Source organism: Caloenas nicobarica, chromosome 6, assembly GCF_036013445.1.
Source record: "Caloenas nicobarica isolate bCalNic1 chromosome 6, bCalNic1.hap1, whole genome shotgun sequence".
NCBI lineage: Eukaryota > Metazoa > Chordata > Aves > Columbiformes > Columbidae > Caloenas > Caloenas nicobarica.
Genome location: NC_088250.1, coordinates 7,261,427 through 7,280,684, shown reverse-complemented (window position 1 = coordinate 7,280,684; position 19,258 = coordinate 7,261,427). Strand labels below are relative to the sequence as shown.

The 19,258-nt window shown below is 49.2% G+C and overlaps 1 protein-coding gene across 3 annotated transcripts in view; it reads left to right on the top strand.

Annotated features, from left to right (window-relative positions):
* The window catches only part of SH3BP4 (SH3 domain binding protein 4), a 38,057-nt gene that overhangs the window by 3,844 nt on the left and 14,955 nt on the right, over positions 1-19,258 (top strand). Inside the window, exons 1-2 of one of the 3 annotated variants that reach the window (XM_065638192.1) lie at positions 3,336-3,456; positions 18,327-18,549. In XM_065638192.1, coding sequence (XP_065494264.1) covers positions 18,432-18,549 — 118 coding nt within the window. In that variant the 5' untranslated portion in view covers positions 3,336-3,456; positions 18,327-18,431. Of the gene's footprint in view, positions 1-3,335; positions 3,457-18,326; positions 18,550-19,258 lie in introns of those variants that run through there. The other 2 variants (XM_065638193.1, XM_065638191.1) reach the window with 2 other exon arrangements.

Sequence of the window (19,258 nt, the reverse complement as noted above, 5' to 3'; positions counted from 1 at the left end):
AAAACCTGCTGCCCGTGGTGGGTGTGACTTGAGAGCAAACCCTTGGTGGGTCAGGGAGACCCTGGGGTGTGCTGGGGGACAGCGGTGGGGCTTGTTCTGTGCAAAGAGGACGGGTCGGATTTCTCTCCCTAAAGGACCTGAAGGGGTGGTACGGGCATGCAAGGACAGCCTTGCTTCTTCATTATGAAGCCGCAGGGTTTATTAAATTCAAAAGTGAAAATCTTTGTGGCCATAAATAATGTTTGGTTTTTTAATAAATAAGAAGGGAGAAAGCACTTGCAGGACCTGTAACTTCGGCTGATGGGAGCAGATCCTCCAGTGGGCACATGCATGTCCTGACAAGCCCCTTTCCTTCCAGCACAGAGCCTTGGCTTTCTAGACGAGGCAGAGAGACTTGCTCCCAGCAGGCTGGATGGTCGCATCTGGTTTTTGTTTAATGCTCAAGTGATGTCCCAGTTCCAGTAACACCAAAACCATCGGCAGAGCCAAGCCGAGGGATCATTTTTGAGGACACCTGCGGCATTGCTCCCCTCCCATGCAGCCTTGGGTCCTTAATTTCTCCCAGTGGTCCTTGGAGTCAAATGATTTCAGTGTATTTCTGCTCTCTTGGGCTTGTAAAGAAAAGCAGGAGAGTATGGGGAAGAGGGTGTATGCTGATGGCTCACAGCAAAGGGAAAATGAGGGAGCACGTGAAATCCCTTTGCTGCTCGGGGCGGTTTGCAGATCTGGCAGGCAGCCATGCTCCCCCTGTGTGCGTTGGTGGTGTTTCCAGGGTAAAAGTCAGTTTTTGATGGCTCATAGAGCCGACTGTAAAACTTCCAATTTTCTTTCATCCCATCCTTGGATTCACATTTTTCTTCTGAAGTCACTGGTCTCTCCTATGAGCGGCATCTACTGTCTTCAATCTCATTTTTTCAATGAAACTTAGTACTGTCTATGGGCTGGCCAGTCTGCTGCTCCTCCATTATGAACCCCTTGGCTAGTCTGCCCTCCACCACCCACGCAAAATACTTCTAATTTTAGCTTGATTTCATTTGCATTTGTACAAGTGTTTCTTTTTTGTGCTGAGAGGTAGTCATTCCCAGCTGGCATATTCAACGGGCTGCTGAGGAGTGTAATGCTTCCATTACCAACAGAAGAAAACTAATTGCAAGTCCTAGGGCTAAGTGTTGCTGCGAGCTCCTACGCGAATAGTTGCTCCTGCTCTGTCTGGATGAGGTGTTGCTTCAGACCCATCAGCAGGAAGGCGGTGCACGTTGCATGCCATCTCTTTGCCAGCGATGGCTCGGCTGACGCACGCCATCTGCATGTGTAGGTGATGGATGTGCAAGCAACCTCGTAGCCTCTAACCTTTATATATTAAAATGCAAAGCTGGAAGGTGGCTGAGTCACTTTTTTTTAAAAATCTGTGTTTCTTCATTTGTGTGTCTTTGCGCAAACTGGAGGGACAGTAATAATGCACGTCTAGTTTGCAGTCCTGTTAAACTACGGGGGGAAAGCTTCAATAATAATAATAATAATGTGAAAGCTGTTCTTTCCACAGTTCTCTGCAGGCTCTGAAGTTGCTTCCTCTGCCCCCTTCTCCTGCCCCACAGGAGCATCCCATCATTTTCAGGAGGGGAGATCGCTGCCACAAAGCAAAACCAGATGTTTTCTAGCTGACTCCAGGAAACACCCTTTCAATGGCAGCAAAGAAACACGGCTGCAGTATGTAGCTGTTAGGCTGGATTGCTTATCCCATGCTGCAAACAAGCCCTGTGCAAAGCTATCATTTCCCTCTCCCCAAGTTGCTTGGTAAATCGAGCAGCCTCCCTGCCCCCTTTGTGCCCGGCCAGCCTGACCGCACTGCCTGTATAAAGTGCTTTAAGTCGTCTTTTAGGGGGAAGGCATTTGCATGGTGTGTGATCTTGTTTGAACACTGCTGGCTGTTTCCTTAGGAACAGAAAAGGCTTTTTTTTTTTTTTTTTTTTTGCAGTTGAACAATGGTGCGTGCCCAGCTCGGTCAGTGGAAGAGCAAGGCAGGCGATGTTTTACAGTCACTAACTGCCCTTATCTTGCTAGTGAGTTCAGCAAGGGCTTTGCAGGGTTCATTGCCAGTTGCGATGGTGGTCCACCGCGTGTCCTGCTCAGGGCTGCCAGCAGGGTGGCGTTTGCACCAGCAAAGTGTTTGGGCTCTTTGCGGGGAGCACAAGCCATGTTATGGTGAGTTAGGGGCGTTGAATTGGAATAAGTCCATGGATGGATTTGGTTGGACCTCTTGGCTGCAGATCAGCATCGGTGCAGATGTGGCTTTGGCGAGTGCCAGGGCTGGCTGGAGCATCTGTCAGTTTGCTCAGCACGGTGGAGAAGATGCTTGAGTTTTCTATCCAGAAAACACCTACACCAGGTAAAAGGTGGAGGAAAGGAGCATAAAGAGCAGGAATTTGAGTAATCAATGTGGTGGTTACACAGGGAATTGAGACCAAAGTCTCCCAGGTCTTGCATGCCTCATGGAGTACAAATGAACTATTCGAGCTGGAGTCGTGTCTTTGTGGGAGATGTTAAAGCTTTAGCTCGGGGTTATTCCCTGCTGCCTTGCCGTCCTCTTTGTTCGCATCCGTTCCCAGAGCAGACGGGGGACGCTGGGTCCCTCAGCGCGAGGGCTACCACAGCTATAATTAAACAAAGAGAAACTTTTTATTTTTTTGTAACTGATCCAGCTTCCGGAAAATGGCAGCTAGCTGAAGGCAGGGAAACAAAACAAGCCTTCGCCCCGCCAGAAAACACGTCCTCACCTCTGTGGCATTTCCTTGCTTTCTTTCCCCCCTCGCCAGCGTCCCTCCCCAGCCCCTCGCATCCTGGCCGCCGCATTGAAAACCTGCCATCAGATTAGCTGTGCCGGGGTGGAGTTGCTCTCTGCCGGCATGAGAAGTGTTTCCCAGCCGGCAGCGTGCATGCAATCTGAGCCTTGGAAATTGCTCTTTTCTCTCCCACCCCAAACCCCTCTATGCATTTTTTTTTTTTCCTTTTTTTACTCTTTGCTCACAAACTCCATCATTAGCAATTTTTTTTTTCCTTACATGCGGCTGCACCTTTGGTGCAGACTGAGCTATTAAAGTCCTTAAGAAAGCACAGGGTAACAGTTCCTAATGCATGTGGCATGGGAGTGAGCGGTCCTTTGCGATTCATTTGGTTTGGAGTTATGGAAAAAGAGGAGGAGATGGGAGGAGGGTGCCTCCCACATAAAGAGGAGGAGATGGGAGGAAGGTGCCTCCCACAAAAAGAGGAGGAGATGGGAGGGGTGAATCCTGCAAAAAGAGAGGAGATGTGAGGTGAGGGTGCATCCTGCAGCTTGTTTTCCTGAGCACTGGCTTCTCCTTACCTGTGGAAACTGTCTGCAGATTTATTGGAGCAGCCTGTGGACAAGTGGTACCTCTGCAGGTACCTCCTCACCTTTGCTTGGACAGAGGAAGCCAAGTAGGTTTTTTTGGGGGTACAGGGCTGAAAGCACAGGGCCCAAAGCAACGGGGTGGCTTGTTTGTTGTTTATTTATTTTAATACCAGCTTCCTGGGATGTGGCTCCTTTCCAGCGCTTTGTGGCAGCCGTCCTTCTTGTCAGGGAGCAAGACGGCGGCCACAAAGCAAGCCTTTCTTTTGGCCTTTGCAAGCATTTTGCTTGGTTATCCCTGAGCAAGGGCCGTGGGCAGACAAAGTATTTACTGTTCCTGGGAGATGGCGATTACCTTGTCAGCAAAACAGATAGCCGGTGCCGCTGGCTCTGGCCTTGACCGGCTTATCATCCTAAGAGTTACGGGCAGCATTGCTAGATTCCCGGAGCTTATCACAGCTGCTTTGCGCCAGACTGGGGGAAAGATGCTCTGGGACTGGGACATCAGGGTGGTGGGTCTCCTCCCAGTACCGTCCATCCGATACAGCTTTGCCTGGGTCTTCTCCATGCAGAGTCTGTCCTGCTTAACCTGGAGGTAAAAAATAGATTAAGGTTTGGGGTTTTTTCTGTGTTTTGTGTTTGTGGGTTTTTTTTTTGTGGTGGGCTGTAATTTTGTTTGGTTTGTTAGTTTTGGTTGTTTTTGTCAGCGAATGCTACCAAGAAACAGCTTGGTGCCATCAGTAAGTGCTTCCAAGTAATTTTTCCACATGTCTCCTGCTGCTCCCGAGGTGTGGCATGTGCTCCCCGGAGAGAGCTGGAGCTGTGCACCTGAAAGTTAATCACTGCTCGAAAACTCTTTAATTAACTCAATTAGCCAGACGGTCCATCTGGACTCTTGCAGTGACTGGTGAGATCCGGTGAAACAAGGTCACAACGCCACCCCAAGGAGGTGGGGGACGTGCCGTGGTCCTCAGTGCATCCTCACTTTTGGACCTGCAGGGAATGCAAGATGTTTTCTCCAGGAGGTGTGTAAAAATTCTGTGGTGACATTGAGCACAGATCCCAAATACTTTTGAGCGAGCAGGGCTTGCTTTTTTTTTTTTTTTTTGCTTCTCTGCCTGATTTTTAGCACCTTATCCTGCAAGAGGACAACCCTGCAGCTCCTCAGAGGTGCAACTGGCCAGAGCAGCTGGTGCCTCTCCTGCTCTGCCTATTAATAGGAGCTATTGAAATGTTCTCCAAGTCCAGGATGCAGGACATGACTGGCCATGGAAACAGTGAGCAAAAAAAAAAGCTTTAGCCCAGCATGCTGTTTGAGCAGAGGAATGCATGGGCCTGCAGTGGAGATTTGGGGAGGGTGAGCATTTAATCCCTTCTCTGCAAATGCCCTGCATCAGGGGCAACCAGGTGTTTTAAACCCTCGCCTTACGAGCATGCCAGGGGAAAGCCGCTTGCCGTTCTGCTGCTGGTTTTCCTGCTGTCTGACTGTGATGGGAAACTCCAGCGCAGGCAGGTGGAGATGTGTCTTTTAGGTAATGGTGAGGAATGCGTGTCCTCGAAGGTTTGTGTGCCTGCAGATAATACTGGGGGGAAACTGAGGCACAGAATATCAGCATTGCCTGGATTCATGCCGCAGTGCGATCTAATGGTGGAGACCCAGCCTCTGTAGTCGTGATGCCTGTGCCTCCAAAAATGGGCTCTAATATAACTTCAAAAGTGCATTTGCGGGGAGGGGGGCGGGGGGAGATGATGTCCAAATTTCCATGCAGTCAGGCAGGATAAAAGGAATAAAAATGTTTGCAGTTTGGCCTGATTTTTGAGGGGTTGCGACTGGAAAGCAGTGATGCTGGTTCTGCATCAGATGGTCCCCTTGCACAGAGAGGGAAGGGGAGATGTTTTGCTTTGGGAAGGGGCAGCTGGTTCCTTCCTGGCTTAAGGCTGCTTTAAGGCAATTCAGCTTGTGAAAGCAGGGCAGAGGGTAGTTCTCTGCAGGAGGTGATGCTACCCACGTGGTTGCCGTGGGATGTTTGTATGCACAGCATCTTTCTTCAGAACAAGCATCCCTTGCATGGTGCTGGGGGGGGTCTCGCCTGGATGGTGTGGGGAGATCCCAGCTCATCCCTGGGTCCCAGGCAGTGCAAAGGCAGAGGAATCAGCCTGATTTATTATTTTTGTGGGTTTTTTCCCCCCTCCCCAACTCCTTCTGTGTATGGGATATGTGGGAGTCATTTGGACTCAGAGGTCTAAGCCTAACCATTATAATGCCTACACAGTGCTGCAAGCACTTTATCCTCTTTTTTGACTTTTAAGTATAAAATCCTCATCCCTCTTCCCACAAAAAAATGTGAGTAATGTTAGAGAAATTTGGGATGAGGCCCAGCATACGATCGGATATCCGGCTAAGCATGTCTGACTTCTGAACTAAAAGCTCCCAGATGAATAACGTGGCAGAAGAAATAGCAGATTTTGAAGGATTGTATTTTATGTTCTGCTTTCTCTCAAATCTTCAGTCTGTGAAACTTGGAGATGGCTGTTTTTATCACCCTGGTATACTTGTTTTATATGGAAGTACTAATATGTTAGTTGTCCTGTTGAAAACAAAGCTGACAGTAGAAAGCACTAAATTAAAAAAAATTAATGCCAGCTGTCTTGTGAATGCACATGATGTATTTTGGTTTATAGTCTTTACATGTGTTTGAGTTGTAAATGTTGCTTACTGTGATAGCACATGGTAAAAAAAGCTGGTTTCAGGGTAAAAGTGGGGATTTGGGAGACTGAAATGCCAGTGGATGTTGCTCTTAGTAATGATGAGTGGCAGTGGATGTATTTCTTTTGGTTTTCTTTTCTCATTCTGGACAGTGCCAAAAAAGTTTCCATTTCTTTCCTGTTGATCATGTACACTCGTGTTGTTTGTCTAAATATAAATCTGCCCTAGTGCGTCAGCTGTGCCTGGGATTTCACTTCTTTCATGTGTCACTTCAAGTTTTAATTAAAAAAAAAAGTTCATTTGCATCGGTTTGATATTTAAGCTCTCTTTTCTCATCAAGAGCTTGTCTAATTCTGGCCTGACCCTGGTACTTTGAGTGTAAAGTCCTGCAAGGCTGCACGTGGCATCAGCCGGCCATGCTGAAGAAAGCTCCTGCTGCCTCCTCTGCTTGTCCTTGCAGAGCTGCCCCAGCACTGGCACCAAGATCTGCCGTGCTTCTCAATGCGAGTGGCGTTGAGATAAGGAAGAGCTTGATTCTACAGGGCGGAAAACCTGGGGTGTTGCTGCGAAAGACGCTGAGAAAAGGAGGTGTGTTGTCTAAGCGAGATGGTGAAGATGGCCATGGATGGTGCCCTGGCATGTTGATTGTACCTGGGATTGTCTTCTGTGGCCAAGAGCCTGCTTCTTGTAGATTCCAACCCATGCTTTAGATATGGAGCCAAAATTAAAACACACGTATCGCTGTGGTTATCAGAGCAGCCTTGAAGCAGAGGTGGTGGTGGGATTGAAGTTACTTTCCATAGAAATCAATAAATGGAGCACGTTCTTTGCATATGGCCAACATGCATCTGACCCAGTGCATCTGTCCCTGAATATATGGGGTTTTTGAACCTGATTTTAGTCCTTACTTTCTAAAATGAGGCATTCTTCTAGAGACAGCAGACAAGCTTTGGGCTTTTCCGTATACCCCTGGCTGGCTGTCAGAAGCAGCTTTGTCTTTTTTCCTTTAATACGGGCACGCACTTCTTGGCCTAAGACAACCCCATGCCATGGCTGGTTGTGCTTCACCCCTAACTCAAGCTGCAACAATCTGAAATTCCGGTGGTGTGGCTGTAACCACAGAAAGCTCAGCGAGGATGAATGGAGCTCTTGGGCTCAAACAGGATCCTCTGAGGTACCTTGAGACCTTGTGTCTTGGGCTTGAGAAGCAAGGGAGGTTCATCTCCTTACAGCCTTGCCTGGGGCTGACTTACTGGAGATAGCAAACAGGGGATAACTTGCCCTTTGGAAATATTCCCTCCACAGTGGCTTAGAGTTCCCTGGTTTTTAGGGGATGCTCCTGCAAAGATGCATCACTGTGGTTTGATGCACACATGGGAGGGTGTTTTGTGCTTGCAAGAAGTACAATGCAGAAGGTTGCAGAAACTGGTTCCACTCAACCACAAAAGCTTTGCTTTTAGCAGGGAAAAATCTACCATTATTTTAAGATGACTTTCAGGTGTCACTTTAGTTTTGCCTGTGACTAAGCCTGCAAAAAACATATCCGAAATTCAGCCCTGCTTCACCCTGGCAATGAGAGCGATTTTGAGCAAAGGTGAGATTTTTTTGTCAAATTTATGGAAATGACCATTTCTGTGCCTCTTGCTGAAGAGAGGCATCTTTCCCCAAAATGGCTCACCCCAAAGAAGGTTTTGTCCCAGCACAGAGAAGCAGTGTGTCTTTGACACTGCAACGGTGGAGGTTGTGGTCTCGTTTCGTACCATGTTAATTTTGAGAGCGTCCAGACAAGGGCCTCAGGCATTTTTAGCTGACGTAAAACTAAACAGTTCAAAGTGCATAACTTTGTTTGCAAGTAAACCCTTCCAATAAATGCTTGGGTCTTAAAATGATGAAATTGGTTTCTTATCAGCTGTCTGACCCATGATGATGGGACAGAGCAACTTTTAACCTGGCAAGACCCAAAAAACAAACTGAAGTACACAGACAATCGGGTGGGTGGTGTTATTTTTGTGGTTTTTCCTTCATGGCATCGTTGATGTTATGGAAAGTGCTTGGAGCCACTGCTTGGATTATATCTGGCATCCCTCACCCCCAGGTTGTGTTCCTCGTAGTTAATTTGCAGGTTGCATGAAGCCTCTGTGCAGTTTGGGCTTTAATTTCAGGGGTAACTAATTAAACAAGCAGGTGTGGTGTTTGCTCTTGTGTCGCATAAACACTAGCCTGTTTTGGTTTATCTCAAACACTCTCCTGGCTGGCAGAGATGGGTGTCTGCACCTGGAAAGCTAACTCTGTTCAATTCCCACCTGTGGACAACCGCTAATCTAAATTAAGGCAAGGTCTTTGCTGCTGAAAACTGCCTGAAATGAGCCATGTGGTCTTTTGTGCCACTGTAATGAGTCTGGTGTTAAAAGCACACAATGAATTGAAGCAGGAATGCTTTCTGGGATGGGTATCCAGCTTGCTGGATTGGCAGGTGAGATCAATTGAAAAACCAGGGCTTTTTGCAGCAAGTCCTAATTACCACTCTCGGCTGGAGCAGATGTGTGTCTTCATGTCCACTTCTTGCTTCGTGCCTTCTAGATGGCATCATCACCTGGGGGTTTGCTGTATTGTACTGCTCCCAGTGAGCTTGCCCTCTTCCCGACATGGGTTCATGGACCAGGGAAGGGATCAAACGTGGTGCATCCCAAGGAGCATCCCACCCACAGGCAGGTTTAATCCCACCGGTTGCTTTCCTGTGAGAAGACCATCAGCTCCAGCAAATGGTTAAGCTGCTTAAACCCAGGTATTGTGGGGAAGCTGGTTCAGAAGTATTTTCCAAGGACAACTGCTTAAAAAACAAAAACAAACAACAAGAAGAGAACAAAAAGAAAAGGCTGTTTTGAGGAAATTCATTGCAGTGTGCTGATTTCATTTGTTTCTGCTTAACTCAGGCTCATGATGGTTTTTGGCTCCCATCAGCATTTTTGGTGTAGCTGAAGGTGTCATGTAATTTACCAACAGATGAGCACCTGGACTCATCAGCAAGGTGTGTAAGAACATCAGATTGGGGTAAGCTTTTGAGCAAGCTCATTGCTCGAGTGAGTTCTTCAGTTTGATAATCCAAAGAGGTTTTATTAATTAACTAGAGAATCTGGCTGCTAGGTGGTGATTGCTCAGTGTCTGTGGACATGCTTAGGCAGCGAGCTGGGAACAAAACCCCTCTTTTTTTTTTTTTTTTTTTTTTTCCTTAAAATGGACATGCTGACTGAAGTCAGGAGCAAGTCCAGGTGACCCAGGGGCTGCCTGCTTACAAAGTCACCTTTCGAGTGGCCCATGGGTGGCTGCTGCGTGCCCATCCTGTCTGCAGCATCTGCATCTTGAAAGCAGCACCCTCTTTTTAAATGATGACTTACCCTTTTGAAGGTAAGTCCAGAAGACTGAGCAGGACTGACTTTTTTCAGCCTTTGACGTTCTTTGTGCAAGGAAGTGGTCAGTGTGGGGGTGATACGTCTTGGTGGAATACTTGGGCGGGAGGAGCTGTATGGAGTTGGTTACATGTTGGTCTATGGACAAGTCAGAGCTAGCTCGTCTCCGGAGCTTTTTTGTTGTCCTCTCTGTGTGTTGCTGCATCAGTTATGGTGCCAACCTCTCCATCCAGCAGCACGAGTGACTTTTTTGTGCCTGCCCTTCTCTGATCACACTGTTAGGACTGGTTTCCCAACATTGCAGCTGGGAACAAGGAGAGCACGTGGCTCTGCGCATTGCACCAGCAATTCAGCTGAGAACAGCTACTTCTTTCCATCAGACAAAGATGAAATTAGTGAAGGGTGATGGAGACAGGGCACTGAAGTGTTGATGCAGTTAAAGCTCTGTCATCATCTCCACTTAGGGGAAGCACAGCTTTTCAGGGACTCATTTGCTTCAGCTTTTGACAGCTCTTGAAGTCCAAATTAGCATCCAAATTATCTGAGTAAGGAGACACTGCTGGGACTGTGGCCCTTACAGTGGCATGGCAGTGAGTTGCTCCAAGACTTTCTCAATGGAAGCCTTTTACCACATTTGACATTTTTGTTGCCATGGTTAATTGGGTGTCCTGAGATGAGGAGGAGGGGTTTGAGTCGCCCCCCTCAAGTGCACCAGTGTTAATGAGAGAGTTCTTGCAACACCCATGGAGCCAGAAAATTATGTCCCCTCCTTTATTGTTTCATATGGTTGCCCTTTGCCTGCTCAAGGCTGTTTCTTCTTCAAAAGTGTCTTCCTCTGGCCAGTGGCTGGATTGCAGCTCGGGAAATCTGGGTTTCGTTTCCCCTCTGCCACAAACTGCCTGCATGAGCTTGTGCTATTGCCTGGTCTGACTCAAATCTGAGTTTCCCTGGCTTGAAAGGCACTTGGTCCTTGCTTTTTGGCTCTGAGCATCTCTCAGGAGCAGTTTTGTTTTGGCCATTGGCTGAGCAATTGGGCTTGCAAAGGATTTTGGAGGGGCTGCAAGGGCTCGGATAAAGAATGTGTTCTCCTTCCATGGGTTCCTGTTCCCTCTAAGAGTTTTAAACTTGAGTTTGTGTCTTTTATGTTTAACCCCTGGGAGTTCAACATATGGTTTTAGGTTTTCGTGTTTTTGTTGGTGCCCATGGGGACTTGGCTGGAACAAACTGCTTGCCCTGGCAAAAGAGGGTCCATCTACAGCTCCCTGTTTAAAACAAAGCAAACCTTTGGGACTGTCCTACCTGAATTAGGAAGTGGGGTTTTTTTTCTCTTGGAAGAACATTGAGTGAACAGTAGGGAGAGGGTAGATCAGGCCTGAACTCTGCCTCTTCTGATTAGAGGGCTAGTGGACATCAGATGGTGCTGGTGAGAGCCCCTTCCTGATGGAGGTGGGTTTTCCATTGCCTGGGCAGCAGACGTGGAGCTCCTTGCTGAAGGAACCGTGTCTCTGTGCCTGGGTTTCGGCAGCATCAGCTGCACCGAGGACTGTGCCACTGGAGACATCCCTCTACCTTCTTTTGTTGCAGATGACAGAGGGGATGACTGGGATGACTGTCTTGTAGCCCATGGTAGCCTTGAAACCACTAACAACTTTATTTGCATCCCCTGCTTTATTATCAGGACTGGCGTGTGTGTAATGGTTTTATTACTGGAAAGCATTGCTGTCGGGTAGTAGGACCTGGGCTGTCAATCCAGGAGCATCGTTTTTATGGCTCTATAAACCTCATGAGGGTTCCTGTGATCTACAGCACAGGCAGCACCTTCCTATACTTGCAGGCTTTTAAAACCTTTGCCACACTGGCACTGTTTTCAGTGATTTCTGGACTGGGGGGCTTTGAAGTTGCTGTAGATGCTCAGGGGTGGTACCTGCATCTTCAGGACCCTCCTGTGCCTGGGCAGTCAGCACATCAGTGCTGTTCTCTGCTCGGTGCCAAGCATCCAGCTTTCCTTACCACGAGCGGCTCTCAGGCTGTACCCGACCCAGTCTCTCTGGCTTCTGCTTTCTCCTCTTGGTGGCTGATCGCGTGGGGTACTAGTGACCAAACTCAGTGGGCGGATGCTCGGCTGGAGGCTGTGCTTGGCGACAGCAGGAGGTCCTGCAGGGAAAGCTCTTTTCCCTCCCCCAGAGACACTCCAGAGTCACTTGAAAGCCAGCGCTGGAGATGGATATCCAACAAGACCTGTGCTCCAAAGTTGCTGCTATAAAAGGAGATTTTTCTGTCGTCCTGCATCACTTGCAAAGGGTGACATCCCACCAGGGAGGCTGTAACACATACCAGGTGCCAGCAGACACCCACAGCAGTTGCTCAGCTGTAATTACATTTTTTTTTTTCCTTCCTTCTAGCTCTTCACCATCAAACCTGCCGCATGTGCCTTGCAGTCGCCTGGCAGTGGGCTCAGCTGGCAGGAGCAGAGCCAAGTTTAAGTTTGCGGGCAGGAACCTTGCATAATGTTTGGCGTGGGCTGGAGGGGATGGCACAGCACAGGGCTGTGCTCTCCAGCTGGCTCTGCTGCCGCTGCGACGCACGAGCAGGGATGCTGCGTGTGAGCATCCCCGCCACTTGCTGTGCATGGTGGGGATCGAGTCCAAAGAAAACCCCTGGGAGCTGAGGGCACTGCAGGAGGGAGGGGAGGCCCTGATACTTCTGCAAGTCCCTTCTTGTTTGCTAGAGAAGGGACTAAAATGATGTCTTATGTTCTGGTGCATTGGCAGCTCCAAGGCTGCTTTGGGATAATGTGCTAATGTGCTCTTTCTAGTACAAAGAGCCTGTGTTTTTTGTTGTCTTAAGGGGTGGTTTATGTTTGGTTGGTTGTTTTGTTTCTTTTTGTGGAAGGTTAAAGCATTGGCTTTGCAAACACAAATGGTGAAGCAGGAGAAGGAGATACAAGAAAGTGACGAGGTCAGGAGTCACTAGGGTCAACTTGACACCACCAGGTGTTTGGAGACACTTGGAGGCATCCTGTGGTCAGAAGACATCTCCCTGTGCTGCAGGGCATCTCCATGGTGTCCTGCAGTGGTTCAGCTGGGTGGATGGGGCAGATGCTGGGCAGGAGATCACTTGTTGGGGGTAAGTGATGAGGATGCACAGTCAAGGTGGCCTTTCCCAGTGCTGCATGTGCCCTGAGAGGACCTTGAGCCATGCTGCCCTTAGGATTGCTTGCAAGTGATGAATACACTACGTGGGCACTCGTGGAAGTGGTGAGTCAGCCGTGATTTTCTGCTGAGTGAAAGTGTGTTGAGTGACTTAAGCCCAATGGCTTAAGGTTGTGTTGTAGCATAGTCATGAGGAAGCTCTTGCAGGTGAAGAATCTGCAGGGCAAAACCAATCACAGTGACAGAATCTGGGTGGTGTTGGTGCTCCCAGGCACTGCCTGAGCAGGTGGTCATCAGCTCTTTCAGCACTGGGGTGTCCCCTGGGTTTCCAGGAGTCTCTTCTGTGATTGCTTCCGTGGTCTTGAGTTACTTAGGGTTTTGTGACTGTGACAAAAGCAGCATTTTCAATAAATTAATTCTGTAGGATGATGTGCTCTGCGGGTAGGGCTGTGGCTCTACAAAATGAATTTCTAGCTACAAAGAGTTAAATTCACTTGTATTTAGGCAAAGCTCACTGTTTTTAAAAGAAACCTCCAAAACCACCTCTATGTTTGTAGGAGAGTTGTGAGAGCTTAACTTTGGAGAAGGAAAAGGCAAATTAAAAGCCATTATTAACAAGTACCAGGAATTGGTCTTGGCTTTGGCATGGAGAGGAGAATGATTGATTAGAAGCTCTCTTCTTCCCACCTTCCAGTTTGTGGCTGAGGTTAGATGGAAGATTCCCCCTGAACTTGTACCATGGCCTTTGTGCTTGACCAGCTTTTTATGCGCTCTCCAGTGAGAACAGTTGTGCAGGTATGGTAGTTATTGCAAGGTTGATCCATCTTGTCTAATGGTGGCTCCTGTTGCTTATGCTTCCCATGGGCATGTGTGTGCCCTGGTGGAATGGACTGTGCAGCTCCCTGGCTTGGCTGAGCTCTGGGGAGGGCAAGGAGGTGTGGGGTGGGCAGGGATGTCCGTCAGTCCTCCCCACCTCCCTTTGCTGGCGGCAGGTACCATGTACTGCTCTGGCTTTGGCTGCATGTGGAAGGACCTGGCTCCATTTCCAGCCCTGATGGTGCTTGGTACCGCCCAGCCCCACCAGCCCTCCCAGCTCTTATCAGTCCAAATTCTTGGCAGTCAGGGGTTTTCTATCATTGTGGCTTTTGGACGGGTCCTCTCTCACCTACCTGGGTTGCAGTCTGTGCTTGTTGGAGAAGACCTCCCCTTGGCCAGCAGCAGGTCCTGCTTCCCATCCTCGAGGCTTGCACTTTTAGATATTCCCATGTTTTTATTGCATTTCCTTGCCCGTGGACTCAGGGTTTACGCTACCAGTGAGTATTTTTCCTGGGACTGCTTTTTTGCGCTAACCCTGTTCAGCACGGCCCGATGCCTATGCTACGTCTTCGATTTATAGCTCAGTGTCTGGGCAGGGGTGGGTCTGTCCTGTAATCCCGTCAGGACCAGCTTGGTGTGATGGATGGAGCTGGGAGTGCTGAGGACAAGGCTTTGCCAGCCCTGCTGTGCCACCATCAGCCTGCGCTGGGGGGTCCTGGGGGGTTCCCCTGGGTCTGTGGGGCTGGGAGGGGAAAGCCTGTGGTTGGGTTTCCGGGCTAAACTGTACCAGGCAGTTTGCAGAAGCTATTTTTAACCTTTTCTGTGCTACTGCACTCTGGGAAGAGCTGCTGTTGGAAAGCTGAATGCTGTGCATTCAACTGCTGCAGGAAAAAGACCTTTTTTTTTCTTTTTAATAGGTTTTAATAAGTTTTTTTTAATAGGTGCTACATTGCCACTGGCCCTAGACCCTCCCCAAACCTGCTGCTGCTCCATGCATGGTGGAGAGGTGGTCCAGGAGCAGGTAGAGCACTAATTCAAGACCCCGGAGATCCTTGCTGATCCCTGGCTTGCTCACAACAGCGTTTCTACATTGTGAGAACTAGCCGGCCTCTCTGCCAGGAGGAGCACAGCTAGGTCTGTTAGGTCCGTCTCCATGTTCCGTCTGTCCCTCCCCGAAAACCTTACGCATAGCTCCGGCTAATGCAAAGTTAAGTCTGTGTTCTGCAAGTCCCTGCTGAAGGCAGCTCAGCTGTTCCCCTGACGGGTGACTCACAGGATGGGCGTCCAGTGGTGTCCCCAGGGAGCAGAAGCCCAGCAGATGGGGAGGGGAGGTGGCATAGCTGCTGTGTCACCCCACAGGATGCTGGCATAGGAGCAAAAGGGTATCTGGAGAGAAGCCCTGCAGCCCCACACCGTCCCGGTCCAAGGGCATCACCATCCCTGCCGCTTCCATGCCCCAGAAAGCTGGTGAGCATTCATGGGGTGCCAGCCAGCAGCCATGGGAACATGCTCGTCGGAGCTTCCCTAAACTCTGCAAAGCCTATTTGGGTAAGAATAGTGACATGGCTGGTACTATGGGGTGTAACCACGGGGGAGCTGCTGCCTGTTGGAGTCATCAGGGTGGGGGAAGCATGCAGCAGGTCCCTCCTGGCTTGCATGGTTGGATTTTTACCCTGCAGCATTGCCTTTTATGTGTGGGAAGGGGGAAAAAAAAAAGGTGTGAAAAGTGGGTGTGGGTACCTTTGAGCTGGTTGCATGACAAGATGCTGTTGCATTTGCGTGGGGCAAGCTCTGGTTGCTCACCAGTTTCCTTCCCCACCCTCCGCCATGCATTTCGGATGCTGTTTATGGCTTTGGGTAAACAGATGGGGCTGGGTTTTTCCTAGTCTGTGTTTAATCCTAGTCTATATTTAAAATGGTTTCAGAGGAGTTAGCAGGCCATTGTCTCAGCCGTGGCTGTAGAAGTGATTTCTAAACAAATCTTGCCCTGTCCACCCACCCTGCTCCCAGCTGTCCCTTTTTATTCTCACAGAGCCAGACATCGAAGGCTCATCCTTGCTGGTTGTTTGCCCTCTGCCTTTGCATTCAGAAACATCTCGGGTCTGTTCCCTGGGACTATCAGCTTCAAAACACACCTCCCACCGCAAGTCCAGCCATGGGAGGCATGCACCCCCATCCTTCTGTGTGTGTGTGAGAACATTGCTATACATCCAGAATGGAGTGAGATGCAGCCAAGATGCTGCTTTTGGGAGAGGAAATACCTCTTTGTAATCACTCTGATGTACGTTCTTGCTGCCGTTTGAGACTGCAGGGTGCATATTGGGGGGGATTTTTCCAGCTGTTTCTCCACACAGTCACATCTGCCACAGACTTTTAGCATAAAGCTTCCCATATAGTTACATAAATACAGGATGGGGGAGCATCCCTGCAAATGCCAGGTACTGCAAAATGTGTGAATGTCAGTGAGGGTTGTTAGTACACAGCTGTAGTGATTAATACAAAAAAATATTTGGCACTGGACTACCAGGCAGGTGTTTTAAAAATATATTCATGGCTTGCAATTTGATTCAGAATAAAAGTCACCTACCTGTTCTGGTTTATTTCTTGCTTTGTGCAGTGCTTGCCAAGCAGCGGTGACCTTTTGGGCTGTCAGAGTGTTTTTGTTTTTTAACAGGATTGTGCACAAGCATCGCTAAAATTGGTGAAAACTTTGCCACTGAGCTATTTCTGTGATGATGATGCTGTACACCTTGTGGTGGATTTTGTGCCTCAGTAGTTATGAAGGGCTCGAACCCTCCAGCAAGGGAGGAAAAAAAAAAGCCAAGAGTCTACCTAGTGTCTGTAAGGTCTTTTTAGGGGGAGGCAGTATGTGTTTAGGGTCTTTGCATGCCAGCTGGAGAACATGCAATCCCCAACAGTGCCTTGCGTTAAAGATAAACAACAGCCTGCCCTCCGTGCTGGTGTTTTACAAAGGGGTGAGCTGGATGGATGCTGAACAGTGCTAGCAAACAAGAACGTCTTTCCTTCCTTCCCACTGACTGCTTGTGGCTTTTTCTTGCTGCTGACAGCAGCTCCAAGTCCACTGTCTTACCTGGCCCAGCTCTGATAAGCACAATCTTGACTCAAAGCCTGGTTTCTCTGTATGTGACACCTGCCAAGCCCTCTCCTCTCGGACTGTTCCCAGCAGGATCTGAAACAACGCTGTTCTCAAAGGGAAAAGTGCTCGCACACAAATTCTGCCTTCCCTTTTCTGGCTGGAGCCTTGTCCATCCCTTCCAGCTAAACGCATTCCCGGCATACCGGCCTGGGGGATGACTTGGGAAGCATTTCAAGCAGGCTGGACTATCTCCTGCTCAGGCTTCCCCCTGCAAATTTCTTCTTATTGCATTCCAGAAAAGGGCACGGAATCCTTCAGGGCTTGCTGCTCCTCCTCACTGTGCCAGCGGAGAGAAACTCGCTGGTTTAATAACAGCTGACTGCAGCCAAAGCAATTGGCGCTTGTCTTTCTACTTTCATCAGCTCCGTATTCCCCCATAAGGAATGTGAGTCTGGGGGTTATTTTTCTGCTTGATCTGATCTTTCAAGCAGAGAGAGGAAAAAAAAAAATGAGTGGGAGGGGGAGAAAGGAACAACAATGCTAGGAGTAGATGAAAAGCCCTTTGGCTTGCTAGACTTAAGCAGGGGATTTGGATATAACTTATAATTGCATGGGGCTTTATTTTTGAGCTGTTGGTGCTTTGTAGCCTGGCTGGAGTTTTGTAGCAAGTGTGTAGGGAGTACGATGTAGGGATGCTGGATGGCAGGATTTACTGGGATGATGCCAGGTATGTTGGTCCGCATGCCTTCTCCCTGGTGCAAACCTGGAGGCGCAAAGTGTGGCTTAGGCTTTGCCTTGCCTTCAGCTTGTAGAGAGGTGCTGGGCTTGCCTGCTCGCCCACGTGCTTCTGGCCTTTCTGGCCACCCTGCAGGCTCTAGAGGACATGGGTGACACCAGGGGAGGTCTTACCAGCACTTGCATCAGCTGCTCCGTTGGCAGTCGAAGTGCCGGCTTGTTCTGCAGGCAGCAGGAAATGGGTTAATTTTCTTCTTGCCTCTGGCGAGCTGATGCAGCTCTGCTTCCACAAGGTTTCTGAAAGTGTTTTTGCAAGTATTTCTGGGAAAAAAAAAAATGGAGGAAAAGACAATTATATTTTTTTCTTTTGGAAACTGTTATCATCCTGTACTAGCTCCATGCAGCAGTTTGAGTGAAGCCAGGTAGTCAGTGCAAGAAGAGATGTTTTTCTGTCCGATCCCTGCCTGGTTGGCTGGGTGAGGGGAGGGATGCAGGGAGCAAGTGGGAAGAGCCAGTTCCCATCCTGGGAGATCCCAGTGCTGTGGTGGAAGAGAGCGATGACCCAGTCAAACGTGCAAAAAGCCTGTTCCCGTGGGTCCTCCACGCTCACTAACTACTGCCCTGGGCCTCCCACAGCATCTGAGTGCTTGATGGCTTTATAAATATTGTATTACGGCAATGTGCAAATGCCATGAAAGCTATTAAGAAATGGGGAGAAGGACCAATTTATCAGCCTGGGAGCAACATATGCCCAAATAACTTAAAGACAAGAGGGATGCTTTGTACGGGTTAGTGGCCAGCAGTAGCATCATGCGAGACCCTGCTGTCCTTGTTTCCCAACGCCCTTGGTGATTTGTAGGCAGTGCCGTGCTTGTTAGACGCACTCAGGTTATCTTTCTTGATGTTCTTACTAAGAACGTGAGGATGTTCTCCTGTATCGGCACCACAGGGCCGGCATGCGCCTGGGGAGAGCATCGCTGGCGTGGTGGGACGTGCTTAGAAAAATGAGCCTTTGCTAATGTTCTGGGGTTTTTCTCTCTCCCAGGCTGGTTCCCCAAGGTGACAGCAGGGTCCCCGTAGCCAGCTTTGCTCACGGAGAGGCCATGGCTGCCTAGCGCTCCCCGGGACCACGGGGGTCGGCGGGACGGAGATGGCGGCGCAGAGGATCCGGGCGGCCAACTCGGGCGGCCTGCCGCGGTGCAAGTCGGAGGGGACGCTCATCGACCTCGGCGAGGGCTTCGCTGAGACCAGCCTCCGCGACGTCAAAGGTGCGGAGGGATGGGTGGGGACAATGCCCTCTCCTCAATTCGGGTGCATCCTCTCACCCGTGGGCTCCAGGAGGGGGGTTGGTTAATAATTAACAGACAGCAGCTGATGAGGAAGAGCAGCAAACGCTGACGAGTGCATCTATGGGTGCAAGGATGGGTATGGACCTGGCACCAAGAGATCCAGCAGCCAAGAGAGGTGACAGCAGCGAGGTGGTTGCAAGGGTGTGTTTTCTGCTTCTCCGGAGCTGGGAGCTTGTGTGTTGCTTGAATAATCCCTTTTCTTCCTTTTATTGCTTTTTCTTCAGCTATATTTACCTTAACCAGCATAAAAACTGTTCAGGTGAGAGGGGAATTACTGTTCCCCTGGCACAAACAGATCCCAAGAAATAACTCCAGGTGGAAGTTAGCATGTGCTGAGAGCCTTTAAAAATAAACATGCACAAAAGTGGTTGCTTTTGCAGGCATAGCAAGAAGAGACCTGAACATCAAACGCTCTTGCTGCAAATTAGATTTTTTTTTTTTAATGCAAAAATAGGAATTGGTTGTATTCTCCAAGGGGTTTGTGGGTTTCATCACATCCCTGTTAACCCTCCCACTGCTCCGGCTGCATGCACAGCTGGGGGGACATGGGGATGGCCACTTGTGCCTGTCTAATCAGAAGGGATGGGGAGACAAAAAATGCCCCATCCCGCAGATATATCTGGCTGCA